The sequence below is a fragment of the Puntigrus tetrazona genome, chromosome 1, assembly GCF_018831695.1.
Source record: "Puntigrus tetrazona isolate hp1 chromosome 1, ASM1883169v1, whole genome shotgun sequence".
NCBI lineage: Eukaryota > Metazoa > Chordata > Actinopteri > Cypriniformes > Cyprinidae > Puntigrus > Puntigrus tetrazona.
This window is the reverse complement of record NC_056699.1, coordinates 10,416,217-10,430,055: the sequence shown is the minus strand read 5'-3', so window position 1 is coordinate 10,430,055 and position 13,839 is coordinate 10,416,217. Positions and strand designations below refer to the sequence as shown.

At 35.0% G+C, this 13,839-nt stretch overlaps 3 protein-coding genes across 6 annotated transcripts in view; all 3 read left to right on the top strand.

Annotated features, from left to right (window-relative positions):
- Positions 1 to 4,291, top strand: part of sorbs2a (sorbin and SH3 domain containing 2a) — a 46,183-nt gene extending 41,892 nt beyond the window's left edge. For 3 of the 4 annotated variants that reach the window (XM_043242992.1, XM_043243002.1, XM_043243012.1), the window contains 4 exons: positions 295 to 402; positions 654 to 691; positions 1,126 to 1,232; positions 1,574 to 4,291. In XM_043242992.1, coding sequence (XP_043098927.1) covers positions 295 to 402; positions 654 to 691; positions 1,126 to 1,232; positions 1,574 to 1,635 — 315 coding nt within the window. In that variant the 3' untranslated portion in view covers positions 1,636 to 4,291. The remainder of the gene's footprint in view (positions 1 to 294; positions 403 to 653; positions 692 to 1,125; positions 1,233 to 1,573) is intronic. The other variant, XM_043243020.1, reaches the window with a different exon arrangement.
- Positions 4,292 to 6,514: 2,223 nt separating this feature from the next.
- Positions 6,515 to 11,424, top strand: pdlim3a (PDZ and LIM domain 3a). The gene is made up of 7 exons (XM_043243124.1): positions 6,515 to 6,714; positions 9,167 to 9,318; positions 9,454 to 9,538; positions 9,618 to 9,805; positions 9,989 to 10,122; positions 10,774 to 10,885; positions 10,989 to 11,424. Exons 1-7 carry the CDS (start codon positions 6,622 to 6,624, stop codon positions 11,155 to 11,157), a joined length of 933 nt encoding a protein of 310 aa, XP_043099059.1. The 5' UTR covers positions 6,515 to 6,621; the 3' UTR covers positions 11,158 to 11,424.
- Positions 11,425 to 12,489: 1,065 nt separating this feature from the next.
- On the top strand, positions 12,490 to 13,296 carry si:dkey-256e7.8 (myosin heavy chain, cardiac muscle isoform). The gene has a single exon (XM_043236718.1). It carries the CDS (start codon positions 12,490 to 12,492, stop codon positions 13,294 to 13,296), a length of 807 nt encoding a protein of 268 aa, XP_043092653.1.
- The last annotated feature ends 543 nt before the right edge of the window (positions 13,297 to 13,839 follow it).

The following is a 13,839-nucleotide window of genomic DNA, read 5'->3' as shown; positions in this document are numbered from 1 at the left end:
ATTAGATCTTAACAGCTGGTGGTTACTGTAACTTTTTATACATTTCAAGATATCTGAAAGTTTATTTATCATTCTGTTGTTTTTAATATTGCATGTATTAATAGTAGGGAGAAGGGTGTGTTTTTATGTGTATAACTCTCTTACTTGCCCAAATTTGGACTGTATCATACCCCTAATAATTCAAGACTCTAAAATGAACAACTGAAATAGAATTAACATGAGGTTGTAAATAACACTGGATTTTGTATGAGCGTGCTGTTCTCTGATTGGTTGCCTTGAATTTGATTCTTGCAGACAGTTTATAGGCAGGAAGTGGTGGTTGAGGGTAAGCCACCACGCAGCCCCATTTCCACCAGGAGGCGCTGTTTATCTCCCTGTTTATCACCCAATAGAGCAAGAAGGGTAGGATGGAGTGTGCTGTGAAACTAGCAGCAGTGCAGACTGGGAAATGAAGTCCTTTCTAATCCCCTTTATAGTTCTCTGGGTGGATTTTCTCTTTGTGTGTACTGTAACACAACAGGTGTTCTCTAAGCTCTTTGATGACGGTGAAGACTCATAGAATGACATCCAGTGCCTGGATTTGGCATGATACTCTGACACCTCAAAGTCTCATATGAACACCACACTCACCTTTTTTTCTCTCTTTCTCTCAGAAAATTATGCAGGATTCTCAGCATTCAGGTGGTGACCCGTAAGTACACGTTTCAGTTTTTATACTTTTTCACTGTTATTTTGTTTATTCACTGCCTAAACAGCATATTTAATATATATATATATATATATATATATATATATATATATATATATATATATATATATATATATATATATATATATATATATATATATATATATATATATATATATATATATATATATATATATATATATATATATATATATATATATATATATATATATATATATATATACATACATATATATATATATGTATATATATATATATATATATATATATATATATATATATATATATATATATATATATATATATATATATATATTATACATTATACATATATATATATATATATATATATATATATATACATATATATATATATATATATTTTTTTACATTTTTACATTTTTATTTTACTTAAGCTTCCAAGTTGTGTACAACTATGTGCCTCGTAATGAGGATGAGCTGGAACTGAAGGAGGGGGACATTATTGATGTCATCGAGAAATGTGATGATGGCTGGTTTGTGGGTACGTTTTTTTTTGTTGTTGTTTTTGTTATTAAAGCACATCTGCAAAACCTATATACTTTTAATGAGATTACTAAATATTATTTGAAAAATGAAATATGTGTACACTACCAAAAAAATATGGGGTGTCTGTAAGATTTTTTTGTTTATTTGTTTATTTAGCAGGTGCATAAAATTGATTAAAAAAAATAATATATATATATATATATATATATATCTCGCTTTGGCGAGTAAGTAGTAGAAGTGCATACAAGTGTACATTATATTACCAACTTTTATGCATTATACAATTGTGTTTGTACTGCTTTGGTGATAGTCTGTTTTTTGTGTCTTTTTTTTCAGGTACCTCTCGGAGAACCAGGTTATTTGGAACGTTCCCAGGAAACTATGTTAAACCGCTTTAACAAAACGGAAACAATGGCACAAATACGGCCACTCCAGTGCCTACTGTGTAGGGCCAACAAGGCACCTCACCTTTGAGAAAGTGTGTGTGTGTGAGTGTGTGTGTGCGTGTGTCCATACGTGTGAGTGTGTTCACAACCACAACCATTTTAGCTCTGCCATGTCCACACAGACAACCCACAGAATTATTAGTTTATTATACTTTGAGCACTTTGTTTTTGTGCCATCACACAGTCTCTGCTATTCAGACAACAGCACATTCATTACTGTTTTTCCTGTTATTTTGACATTTCGCTACTTTCCAGGATGCGCTAGCTCAGAGTTAGTATGGTGAGGATCCAGGCAGCCATGGCATTGAGCGAGGTCAGTAGATCAGTATAAATGGTAGACACATGGAAAAATGTGTCTGAGATGAAACCTCAGGCGTCAGTGTTCAACTGAGTGTGTGTATGTGTGTGCGCGTATTGTGTATCAAACAGTACAAAGTTAATAGCAATAGAGACCACTGGTTATAGATGAGGATGAAAAGTTTTATTAAAATGAGTTAAAGGTGATATCACGTTCAATTATGAAATTGTTCATTCCCCTTGTGTGTGGCCAAAATAAATAAGTGATAGGAGCAGATGTGTTTTAAACAATAATCGTACATGTTACCATACTTTTGCCATACAGAATTGCAAAACAACAAGCAATTTTGTCATTGTTAAAGTGGCAATCATTCATATAGGATAATGTTTGTATAATAATCAGTGCATTGTGGGTATTTGTATAAACTGTCTTTAAAAGAAAGTGCATTGACATTCTGGAAAGTAAAGATGCTTTTATGGAATTTGGTAACAAATATTTGATTAGTGAACCTTTTTCTAATGTTTACTTGAGAATTTTATGAACGGACTGAGTTTTAGAATTGTAAACCAGGTCAGACTTTAATACAAAAAAAAAAAAAAACCACATGTAAATCAAGATTAGACCATTGCTTGTTTTAGTAATGAATGGCAACAATTTTACAACAAGGTGTGCTTCCTGTGCTTCAATTTTTTTGTTATCCTTCCTTGATTTTGTTATCCTAAATGAACTAATTTATCTAAAAAATTATAATTAAAAAAAGTTTGTTTGATTTTTTTTTTTTTTTTTTTTTAAAGTTTGGTAAGACACTTAAACGAGATTCACTCTTTTAAAATTGCATCATATAACGCAATAGAGAGTTGTTGGTCTTTGATGAATGTTTGTATGCTTGTCTGATGTTCAAAATGTTATGTTTAGTTTTTCGAAGGATTTGTATATCAGTATTTTCTGCACTAAGTGTATCACTTGTTGTGTTCTCATCTGAAAGCATAAAGCTTGTGTTGCATCTGCTTTTACGAGTATGTATATTCAGCATATGGAAAAGTGTGTCTATGAATTTCACAGACAGCAGAGCAATCTAAAAGCACCTTAAACATTTATTAGTTCTGTTTTTTTTTTTTTAAAGTTGAAGTGTTGAGTCCTTCCGTAGCTTAATATGCAGGGAAAACTAAGTAAACCATTCATAGGTTGAATAATTTATAGCTTTGTTCATTCGAGCACAGTCAACGGTTTGAGTTTGGGGCGGGGCTTTCTGTTTGCCTGACCAATGGCAGATGGGAAGTGTTTTGGAAACCTGTTTGAAAACAGTTGCAGTTGCGTTTGATGATACAGAAATTGCACACTTCGGCTTTAATTGTTTTAATCACACTGTTTGCATTTTCCAGCTTCACGGCTGTGTTTGCTGATTCTTTATACGTCTTTTTGTATTGTACTGTACATGAGTTTCACTTACATCATAAAGCCCTTCCTTTCTCACTTTTGGTTTCTTTCATCTGTTTTTAGTCCTTTGTAGGGGTGTAACGATTCATGGTAATTTTCCAAATCATTAAAGCGGTCGTCCTTATCACCTAGGAGTAAACAGAGCACGTGCGTGTCATTATTTAGTCGTTTGCAATGCATTTGTCAAAGTGAGCGATGTCATTTCCTCATTATCTTCAGCTGGGACGTTCCCATGACAACGAATGCAGTACGATGTGCGTCAGCAGATACATATTCAGATACTTATTCGTTTTTTTAAATATTAGCATATTTTCTAAACATTTTAAATTATAAAATGTATTTCTGTTTGCAACAGTTACGCTAACAACAATAAAAAGACATGTTGCGTTCGTTGGAATGAAAAGTGCATTCAAAATGAATCAATAATGACACGCACATGCTCTGTTCACTCAAGTCTCCACTAATAAGGGTATAGGGACGGTCACTATGATTTGGGAAATGACCGTGAATAGTTACACCTCTAGTTTATATTTCATCACATGCCAAATTTATTATTTGACTTCTTTGGTGCAAAAAAGAAAGAAAATGTATGCAAAAAATAGGCAAAGAGCATTTTTAGGGTCGAATAAAGGACTTTCTTCAGCACATGATGGGGACTGGTGCACACTCGAGACGAAATGGAGTCGGGAGATTTTTTTGTCACTGTTTGCAAACTGTCCTCTACTAAAGACAGATATTTTTGCCTTTTTCCAAATAGCCTTTTGACAACATATAGTGTTATTTGATGTGTGTGCTTGATGAGCTGGTGAGCTTGAGAGAATTGAGTTTAACCTGCTCACTTTCAAATAAAGCTTTCTGTCTTTCTCTCTCTCACTTTCTCTCTGTCTCTATCTCTCTTCCTCCGTCTCTGGTCTTTTGTTTGATTCTATATCCAATAAATTTCTGCTCAGTTATTTGAGCCTCTCTGTTTATGGTTACTTCTGGTTCTGATATTTATCTTTGCTCAAAAAAAAAATGAAACGACAAAGCAATTGTTATTTATTGTAAAAACAACAGGTAAACTTAAGAAACTCCTTTCTCCGATGGAAGTTGAGTAGTTTTGCATGGCATTAATTGATAAAAGTACAATATTTATTAGTATTGTGTTAGTATTAATATTGTTTGTTTTTGCTTTTAGTTTACATTGGTACATTCTTCAGTTTTTGTTTTTGTAGTTACCAAGGCTGCATTTATTTGATAGAAAATACAGTTATGAAATATTATTACGGAACTGTTCTGTATGTGAATATACATTTTGAAATGTAATTAATTGATATGATTTAAAGTTAAAAAATCAGAAGCCATTAATTCAGCATTTGGTGTCACATGATCATGAGAAAATCACCTATAATTATTTTTATGCTGCTTAATATTTTTATGGAAATAGTGATATATTTTTTCAGGAACCTTTATGAATCGAAGGTTCAAAATATCAGCATTTATTCGAAATAGAAAAAAAAATACTGTCACTGAATTACAAAAGTATTTGTTTCTGTGAACTAACACACACAGTAAACTTTTAGTTTAACTATGGGGGAAAATGATCTGATTTACTTTCAGTGACTTTTATTCTGTTTGGCCATATCCCTGAAAACCTTTTATGGAATAAACCAATCAGGCCTGTTGAAATCTGATTTCTGGAATTGTCTTTGGGGTTACATTGTTACACTGTTGTTAAAGCTGAATATACGAGTATTTTAATAGAGAATGGTTATTTATTTTTATAGTGAACTTGAATCAAAAGATGTAGGAATGGACCAGATAAGATGAAAGGGGAAGGAAGCCCAACTGTATGTGTCTGAGAAAAGAGTTTACATTTGGATCCATGCCTGCTGCCTTGAGTTTATAATTACCTTACAGATCGAAAAGTAAAATCATGCCACATGAATGGAGAAGATATAAAAATGAGAGAAACTGAACAGGGTTCTTCTTAGCTAAATGTGTACAGTAAGATCCAGATTGGTAAAAGAAGAATGTGGCTGTGAGACTTCACAAGCCTGCACTTTGTTGACTCACCAAATAAGGGCAGAAGCAGCGAGTCCTCTCGGCAGGCCCATACAAGCAGCCATGAGGACCAGAGCAGACATCTCTGGCAGCTCTATGTGTCTTTGTAGCTCTGATCGAAGATGAGTCATTCTTATATCAGGGAACCTTGAACTAATGCTTAACCCTCGTAACCTAGGCAAAAATGCCACACATTGGCTGTTCATGGTCATTTTTGAATCTTAAACAGCTAGGATGTCACTTTTTTTAGACCCACTTTTTTCTAGTGTTGTCATTGTTCAGATTGCAGGGGAAAGGTAAAGAGCTTAGATTGAGAAAGCAATAAGTGGTCAGCAAATGTGGAATTGATCCAAAATGATCAGAAGACCAAAAGGTTGGTCCAAGAAATGAACACCCTAGAAGTAATAGTTACCACTCTTGTTTTGTCCAAAATATGCCAAAATCTTTCTCACTCTAAACATATTTTTGTTAATAGTAGCAGTAAAAGTAGTGGTAGCATCATTAGTATTGTTTACTTATAGCACAATATTATTATTGTTGTTATTTTTCTTTAATTTTCATAGATTTCAGACTTTTGCCAACTTTTTGGATGGAAAAGAGCAGTTTTGCTTTATGCATTCTGGACAATTCATTTGTTTTGTGCAATCTTCATTTAAACTAGGAAAAGGTGTAAAGAAGGCTTGGCATGCTGACATTAAAGTGCCCCTATTATGGGTTATGAAAGGTTCATATTTTGGTTTTGGGAGTCCCAAACAACAGGTTGACATGCATGCAAGGTCAAAAAACACTTTTTTTTACCCTATTTGTTCAATGGCTCAAAAACCCATAATAGGGGCACTTTAATGTAGGCTATCATTCTCATATCAAATTGAAGTGGTTAAGATTGGTGATGTGATAAGACAGATTAAGATGTAAATAGAGAGAAAGTGTTGAGAGTAAAATGAGAATTTAGTGGATGGGAGGAGAGGCAGATGATGAACAGGCAGAGAGGGGAGAGCCTTTTGAAAAAGAAAAAAAAGAGTGAGAGAGAAAGATACAGAGAGAGATAGCCCTGACTCTGGAGGAGTGGTCTTCCCTCTCCTCTAAAGGATTTCAAAGCTGAACTCTCCATCACATTAGAGAAACACACACACACACACACACACACACCTGCTGTGGATATGCCATTCTCTGTTGTTCTGGATGGACCCGCACCGTGGGGATTTCGACTTATTGGAGGACGGGACTTCAGCCAACCCCTGACCGTCGCCAAAGTGAGTGTGGAGATTTGCTAGTTTACTGAAAAACAGTGTATCGTAAAGAACTTTCTTTCACATGTCCGCAAGGGCATCTGACTCATTTACAGAAATAGCATCTTACATCACTAATACACATATGAAAAATACACTTAAATAGACAGCCATGACTGTTGAATCACTGATCTGTTTTAGGAAGTGCATTGGTCTATATGAATCCTTTTTCTCATTATTTGTGTGTTTACGTTACGCAAATCTGAAAAAATAAAATAAAATAATAAATGTCAAATTGTATGATGATAAATTTAATGATAATTTAATTATAATGATATATGAATGTAAAAATAAAAGACATTTCACAGTGCCTCACAATAAATAATACTGATAAAGAATGAATAAAATCCATAAAACACGGGTGTGTAAAGGAAAATAAACAACATAATTGTATGCAACAAAATCTGGCATGAATTGAGGATTGCAGTGTGTCACCCATTAGAAAAGAGAATGTTTTATGGGGGAGAACAACGGCTATCCTCATGCTCTATTTATGTGTGTAGCTAAAATTGTTGATGAATCATTGACACTGGAACTAACATTTGGATCCTCACACCTGTTGTGGCAGTGGATTTGTGTATTCTACGTCTAAACAGATGTCAGAGATAATCCAAAAGAGCACAGACTGACTTTGTTGTTGTTAATTGCTGTTGTTGTTTTTAGGAATATGCTGATTATTCTTATCCAAACTGAGGCTGAGGCTTTTGCCAAACAGTCGTAGAAAAAACCCTTTTAAAAAAGCTTTGCATGATGTAATGAAAATTGAATCTTCACAAAATGATCTAAACGTGCCTTCAAAAAAAGGGATTACTTAGATAACCTTTACTGTGTTAAAGGGGTTACAACCTATTACATGATCAAAAGTCTAGCACTGAAATACACAATGAAGTTATTGTTCTGATCTGTTAGCACAGAGGTTTTATGCCTTTGTTCTTTGTGCAACTCCAGTTTTGGATTTCTACTTTGCTTTAATGAGATTTCACACTCTGAACATTCTCTGCTCACTCTGCGGTTCAGCATGACACTGTTACTTAATCTCAACATTGTGCAGCCATTTTTGGTCAAACACACTCCTGTCTTCTGTCTCTGGGCCTTGGGAGTTTTTTTTACTTACAGCTAGAACTGTAACCTGGACTTTATTAATCAAAGTGTTGGGAAAACGCTCCTGTTTTACCAACAGCAGGTTGTTGGACTGAACTCAAAATTTAAGAATAAAATCTGTAGGCCTCAGAAATAACAATGAACAGTGTGGAATTAAAAAATGGAGGTCATTTGGATTCTCATGGATGTTTGATTTATGCTTAAAACAGGCTTGATATGTTATGCAGTTGTACTTCTGAACTAGACTGATCTTGTTTTAAGGATGTTGAGACAACTGTTTTGTTGCTTCGTTTTGCAATGTGAAAAAGTGTTTGTGTTCTGGTCTGTTAGTGAAGCGCTACTTCTAGTGCACTATATTTGAGTTCTGAACATATGAAGTATAAAAGCACTCATGCTTTTAAAAATCAAATTAAAAAGAAAGCCACTCTGCTGTACTAAAAGTACATCTGGGATGAATGGATAAGAGACTAGAAGAAACATATTGAGGTTCTTGATCCTTCTTTCTGCTTGCTGATAAAGAGCGTATTTACTGTGGTAGTCAGGATCTGATCCGTTTCCAAACCAGTGCAGTTCCACAGACAGACCCCACTGCACCCAGAATGCCTTATGATATATAGCGATGTGATGGATGCACCTTTACATTTGGTCCTTATAGCATTGTACATGCCATTCTGCTCATGTAATGCAAGTCAAATAATGCAGTGCATATGCAGTTTCATATAATTCCTCTCCGGTGCTTCTTTCTGAGCGCTGATAACAGCAGGACTCCAGAGCTTCTCTGGAGACTGTTATTTTCCCCAGCATGTTTACTGTGGAGAGTAGTTTACATGGGTGCACATACCAGTGACAAGGACTTACACACACACACACACACACAGGTCTCTATGTGGGGACGTTTTATGGATGTAAGGCTTTTTCCTATAAAATTCTAACATACCCTATATCCAAAACTTTCAGCATTTTTAGTCCCAAGCCATTTAATGTTGACATCAACGTGAAACATTAGCATACTACCCGCCCACTTGTTGCACGTGCAGCTGGTCTAAATTAAAATGCAAATTCAAGTGTTTTTTAACCTTACGTGCATGTCAACCTGTTGTTGGGAACTCCTAAAACCAAAATATAAATTTCTCTTGATGATAATAAGATAATCAAATAAACCTAAGCTGCTTCAATAAGTGTCCATCCTGAAATATCACAATTTTTAAAAAGCCTTTTACTTGCTAAAAATAGTTTTAAAAAAACCTTTTAAAAATCTTTTTGTATATTAACCATTCCATTCTTGCTTATGCTGTCTACCGTTTTGTGTTTTCAGATATCACCAGGAAGTAAAGCCTCCAGAGTCAACCTCTCTCCTGGAGACATCATCTTAGCAATAGATGGAGTTTCTGCAGAAAACATGATGCACTCTGAGGCACAGAATCTAATCAAGGATGCCACCTTTCAGCTCACGCTTACTGTAGAGAGGTCAGAGGTCACCTTTAGGTCCATATGAATGTGCTAAGTTTGCACACATAAAATAGTATGAATGTATTTGAATAATTGCAAACAGACCAAAGGTCTGGAAAAGCAATGAATACTTAAAACTGATTTTTTTTGCAGACCAGAGACCAAGCTGTGGTCACCAAATGTCACTGACCAAAACAAAAGCCATCCTTTTCATATTAATCTAGAGGCAGAAAGACAAGTATTTTTCTTTGTATTCCAAACAATGATGTTCTGTATCTGGTTTGATATGATCTAATCATTGTAATGTTGCTTTACAGGAGTACAGACCAATAGGAACAGGCCATAATCGAAAGGCTTCCCCCTTTGTGGCCGCAGCCAACATCGATGAAACACGTCAGGTGGTGAGCCCAACCTACAACTCCCCTATTGGCCTTTACTCTTCAGGCAATATCCAGGATGCCTTACAAGGGCAACTCAAGGGCCTCATTCATAGCAAACCAGGAAGGTGAATGTTCAACACTTCATACGTGAACCTTCATGCAGAACTCAAATCAGTTAATGATCAGAACACAGGTTTTTTGTATTGTCAGTATAGCTCTGAGCTAATAAAGAATCACTGATCGATTATTATTGTTTATTGAAATATAACATTCAGTGTGATTTTTACATTGAAATTATGTGTGTGAAGTCCCAAGAAACTTAACAATATAGAGGAGTCCGAAGTATATCGGATGCTGCAGAGAGATCAAGAGGAGGATGAACCCCATGAACCGCGACAGTCTGGATCCTTTAAAGCATTACAGAGCTTTATCGACAGTGAGGGTATGACAAACACACATTAAGAGATAGCAATAATATGCACGCTTGGATGTAAACTACACTGATAAACCAGGGTAGGATTCATTTTGAAACAATTTTTGCTCATCAATTGCTTTATTAAATTTAAAAATAATTGCTAGAAATGGCAAGTTTCAACACATGAATTTAAATATATTCAATTAAATGAGCCGTTTTAAATAGAAAACTTGAAACAGTATTTTTTTTGTAAAACATTAATATTTACAGTAATATTTATTTTATTTACTACTGCATTTTTTTACCTTATACAAAATACTACACACAACAGCAGAGTGAGAACATACTACTCACATACATATACACATTTTACTTTCAAGAACACTATGTTAGATGTAACGATGATTTGCAGCATCAATATTGCATTATTGTTCAATATTGTATTTCATATAATACATTAAATGGACATATTAAATGAAATATTTTCTTTAAAAAAAATTCTGGCCTATTTTAGGGCTCATTAAGAGAAAAATGCCAGTTGACATGTTTCCTCTAAATACACATATACCTACATTAAGCAGTAGCCTACTTCCAAAATCTACTGGATTGGATTCATTCATTCAGGTTATAAAATGTAAACATGACTACTACTAGGATTCAGATCTTTTTGATTGGCAGGTACACGTCCATTAGTGACAAGGAAAGTCCATGCCCCTACAACCAAGTCATCTGCTCCTGCAGGGAACTTGCACAAGCTACCAATGTGTGATAAGTGTGGTAACGGCATAATGTAAGTCAGGCTACTTGAAGTTCATTTATATTCAGGAATTAAGAATGTTACATGTATATCTATGGCCATCTCTGATTTTTATTTTGTATGTCTGTTTTCTCAGTGGGACGGTTGTGAAGGTTCAGGATAAGTTTCGTCATCCGGACTGTTTTGTGTGTGCTGACTGTGAAGAAAACCTAAAGCAGAAAGGATACTACTTTATAGACGATGAGCTTTACTGTGAAACCCACGTTCATGCCAGGGCAAAACCTCCTGAGAGTCCAGACCTTTGACCTTCTCGTTGTTGTTTTTTTTTTTTTTTAATATATGAGGGCACAAACTACAAGTCATCTATTCAATGCATGTACATCTTGTTTTAATCACAGGCATTAAGCTTTACCACAGATGCACAATCATGTCAACCAGATACAGAGAGACACATTTATGGATAGTGCATTGTTGTGTTGTGTGCTGGGATGCAGTATGTTGCACTTACTTTATAGGAATAGGATGCGTTGACTGAAGTATGTTTGTATGAATAAAGGTTTTGTTTTTGAGGACTCATAATATCTCTTATTAGGTACTTCTGAGTAAAAAAGAAATACTGATTCAACAGGCTACATGTCAAGTGTTACAAGTAGGCTAATTTAATAATTTAATTTCTGAATTCCTTTTTTTTTTTATCTGTCATCACTTGTAAAGAACGGCATTTTACTGCCACCTGGAGCAATGTAGTGTCCTGCCTTGGTATAGACAAATATATGTATCATCAGTACCAACAAATAATATTTTTTTGTTTTATATGTTATGTTAATATGTTTTCTCCTTACATCACAGTTATCTCAATCATGCCCTTCACTTTTGTTCACTTATTCATTGTTGCGTCTTACAGGCAACTTGGACATAGAGGTTACAAAAACAAAACAAAAAAAATATGACGAGGCTAATATCTTCTAATGCCTAAAATATATAAATAATTAAAAACAAAAGGTCACAAGGCGATTTGAGGCTTCTGAGGTGAACCGCACGGGGAGACTCGCAGGTTACCATAGAAACACTGAAATTAATGTAGCGAGTCGAAGCGAATTATTAAAGTGTACGGTAATGTATTTTTTCACCCACAAATACAATCAGGAGAACCTAATGAGACGAATATTACAAATTATTTGGTGATAAATGTTTTAGCCTAAAAATGTGAGCTAGCATCAATGTTAGCTAACGTTACGTAAATAATAATTAGCCTAGGTAATAGATTATAAATGTGTACTCCTGCTCGGTTAATATTATTCGTTTTTTATATATAGTTATAAAATATAAACTTGGTTATTAACTAATAGCGTTATGGGTAGATAAGTTGATGTGATATTTATTGTTTTTTCTAGTAATTAAAAGGAGTTGAAACTGAGGTAAATGAGTTTATCCTTTTCAGGAATCAGACACAAAAGGAAATAAGTTTTCTTGTATCAGTGAACAGGGTGAAGGAGAAAGCAAATAGCTCTACATTGATATGCTAAAGAACACACAGCAGAACTCTCGAAGCCAAGGTTATCATGCAGAAGTCCATATTTTCAGATGGTAGTTCACAATGTGGGTTAAATTCTAACCCTGCAGGAGGAGACCATGCCATGGACAGCAAGTCTCAAGCAGCCACAAACTTTAAAGGCGCTGTGTGTCTTGAGGATGATAGTTTGAAGAAGAAAGAACAAGAAGCAGGCTGTGCTAAACCCAGCCGTAAGTGCCCGTTTGAGGCATATTTAGAAAAGTGCACACGATTAGAGAAGGAAAACCTAGAGGTTAAGAAGAAGCTCGAAAAGATGGAGACCTACTCAAGAGAATGCAAAACAGAGCTGCAGAAATTTGTGAAGAGGTTTAAAGGGTTTAAAAACATAAACAAGGACCTGGATACAAAAAATAAACAACTTCTGATTAAAAACCAGCAAATGAGGCAAAGAATAACGGAGGTCTTGAAGCAGAACAGACCTCAGTCTGAAGATGTGCAGAGTCAGGAGAAGAAACAAGTAAGAGAAACAGAGAGGGTAAGCAACTTAACAGAACCAGTCCGGAAGTCTCATGGAACGAAACAGGATTCAGAAATAACCGAAGAGAGGAAGATCCTAACTCAGCTACAACAGGAAAATCAGGCTCTAAGAGAGAGACTGGACCGCAGCGGTCAAGTCATAAAAGATGCTGAAAGTAGAGCAGAGAGAGTTCAGGAGGAGCTGGACGTACTAGAGAGCTGCCTGCTCACTGTGCAGACTGAGAGGAATCTCCTGCGGCAGGAAGTAAAGAGGCTTCATAAGGAATATATCAGCCTTACTAACATCATCTCAGTGCAGCTGAAAGAAAACAACAAAGCTGCCGGTCTCAGGGAAACCCCTGAGAGCCCTTTACGGTTCACCACGGTAAAGCCCACCAGCTCAGCATCCAGGTAAGACTAGTTCAAACAAACATTGACATTAATGAACATTTTGATTACTACTTACGAGTTGACTTTATTTTGAATAGGAGAAGACACAACATAGCAGACAACGGTTCAATTTGAAGACTTAGAGCCATGAAGAATGAGGAATAAATATCAGGGAATGTTACTGAAACAGAAAATGTTAACTTTTAAATAATAGCCAGTAAGAGAGTAAGAATGAAGTGGTGAAATGGTATTCATTTGTTGTTGGTGTTTTTGTTTGTGTTATTATTCCTTCTAAAAAATAATATGATATGTTAAAAAGCTCATTAACAATATTCTGTCATTAAAAATTAAATGTTATCGTCATGGTTTCATAACTGTTTTTGACACTTCTCTGTCTCCCACAACTGTTTCATTTACTGAAGTTTAAAAACAAATAAATTGCTTCTGAAAAAAAAAAACATTAATTCTGTACTTTCTTTACAATTAATTTCTAAAAGGGCAAAGTAGTGCTTCAGCATATTTCTGCTATTGTCATCTTTGGATCATTTCCACGTTGAGCGGTCACATA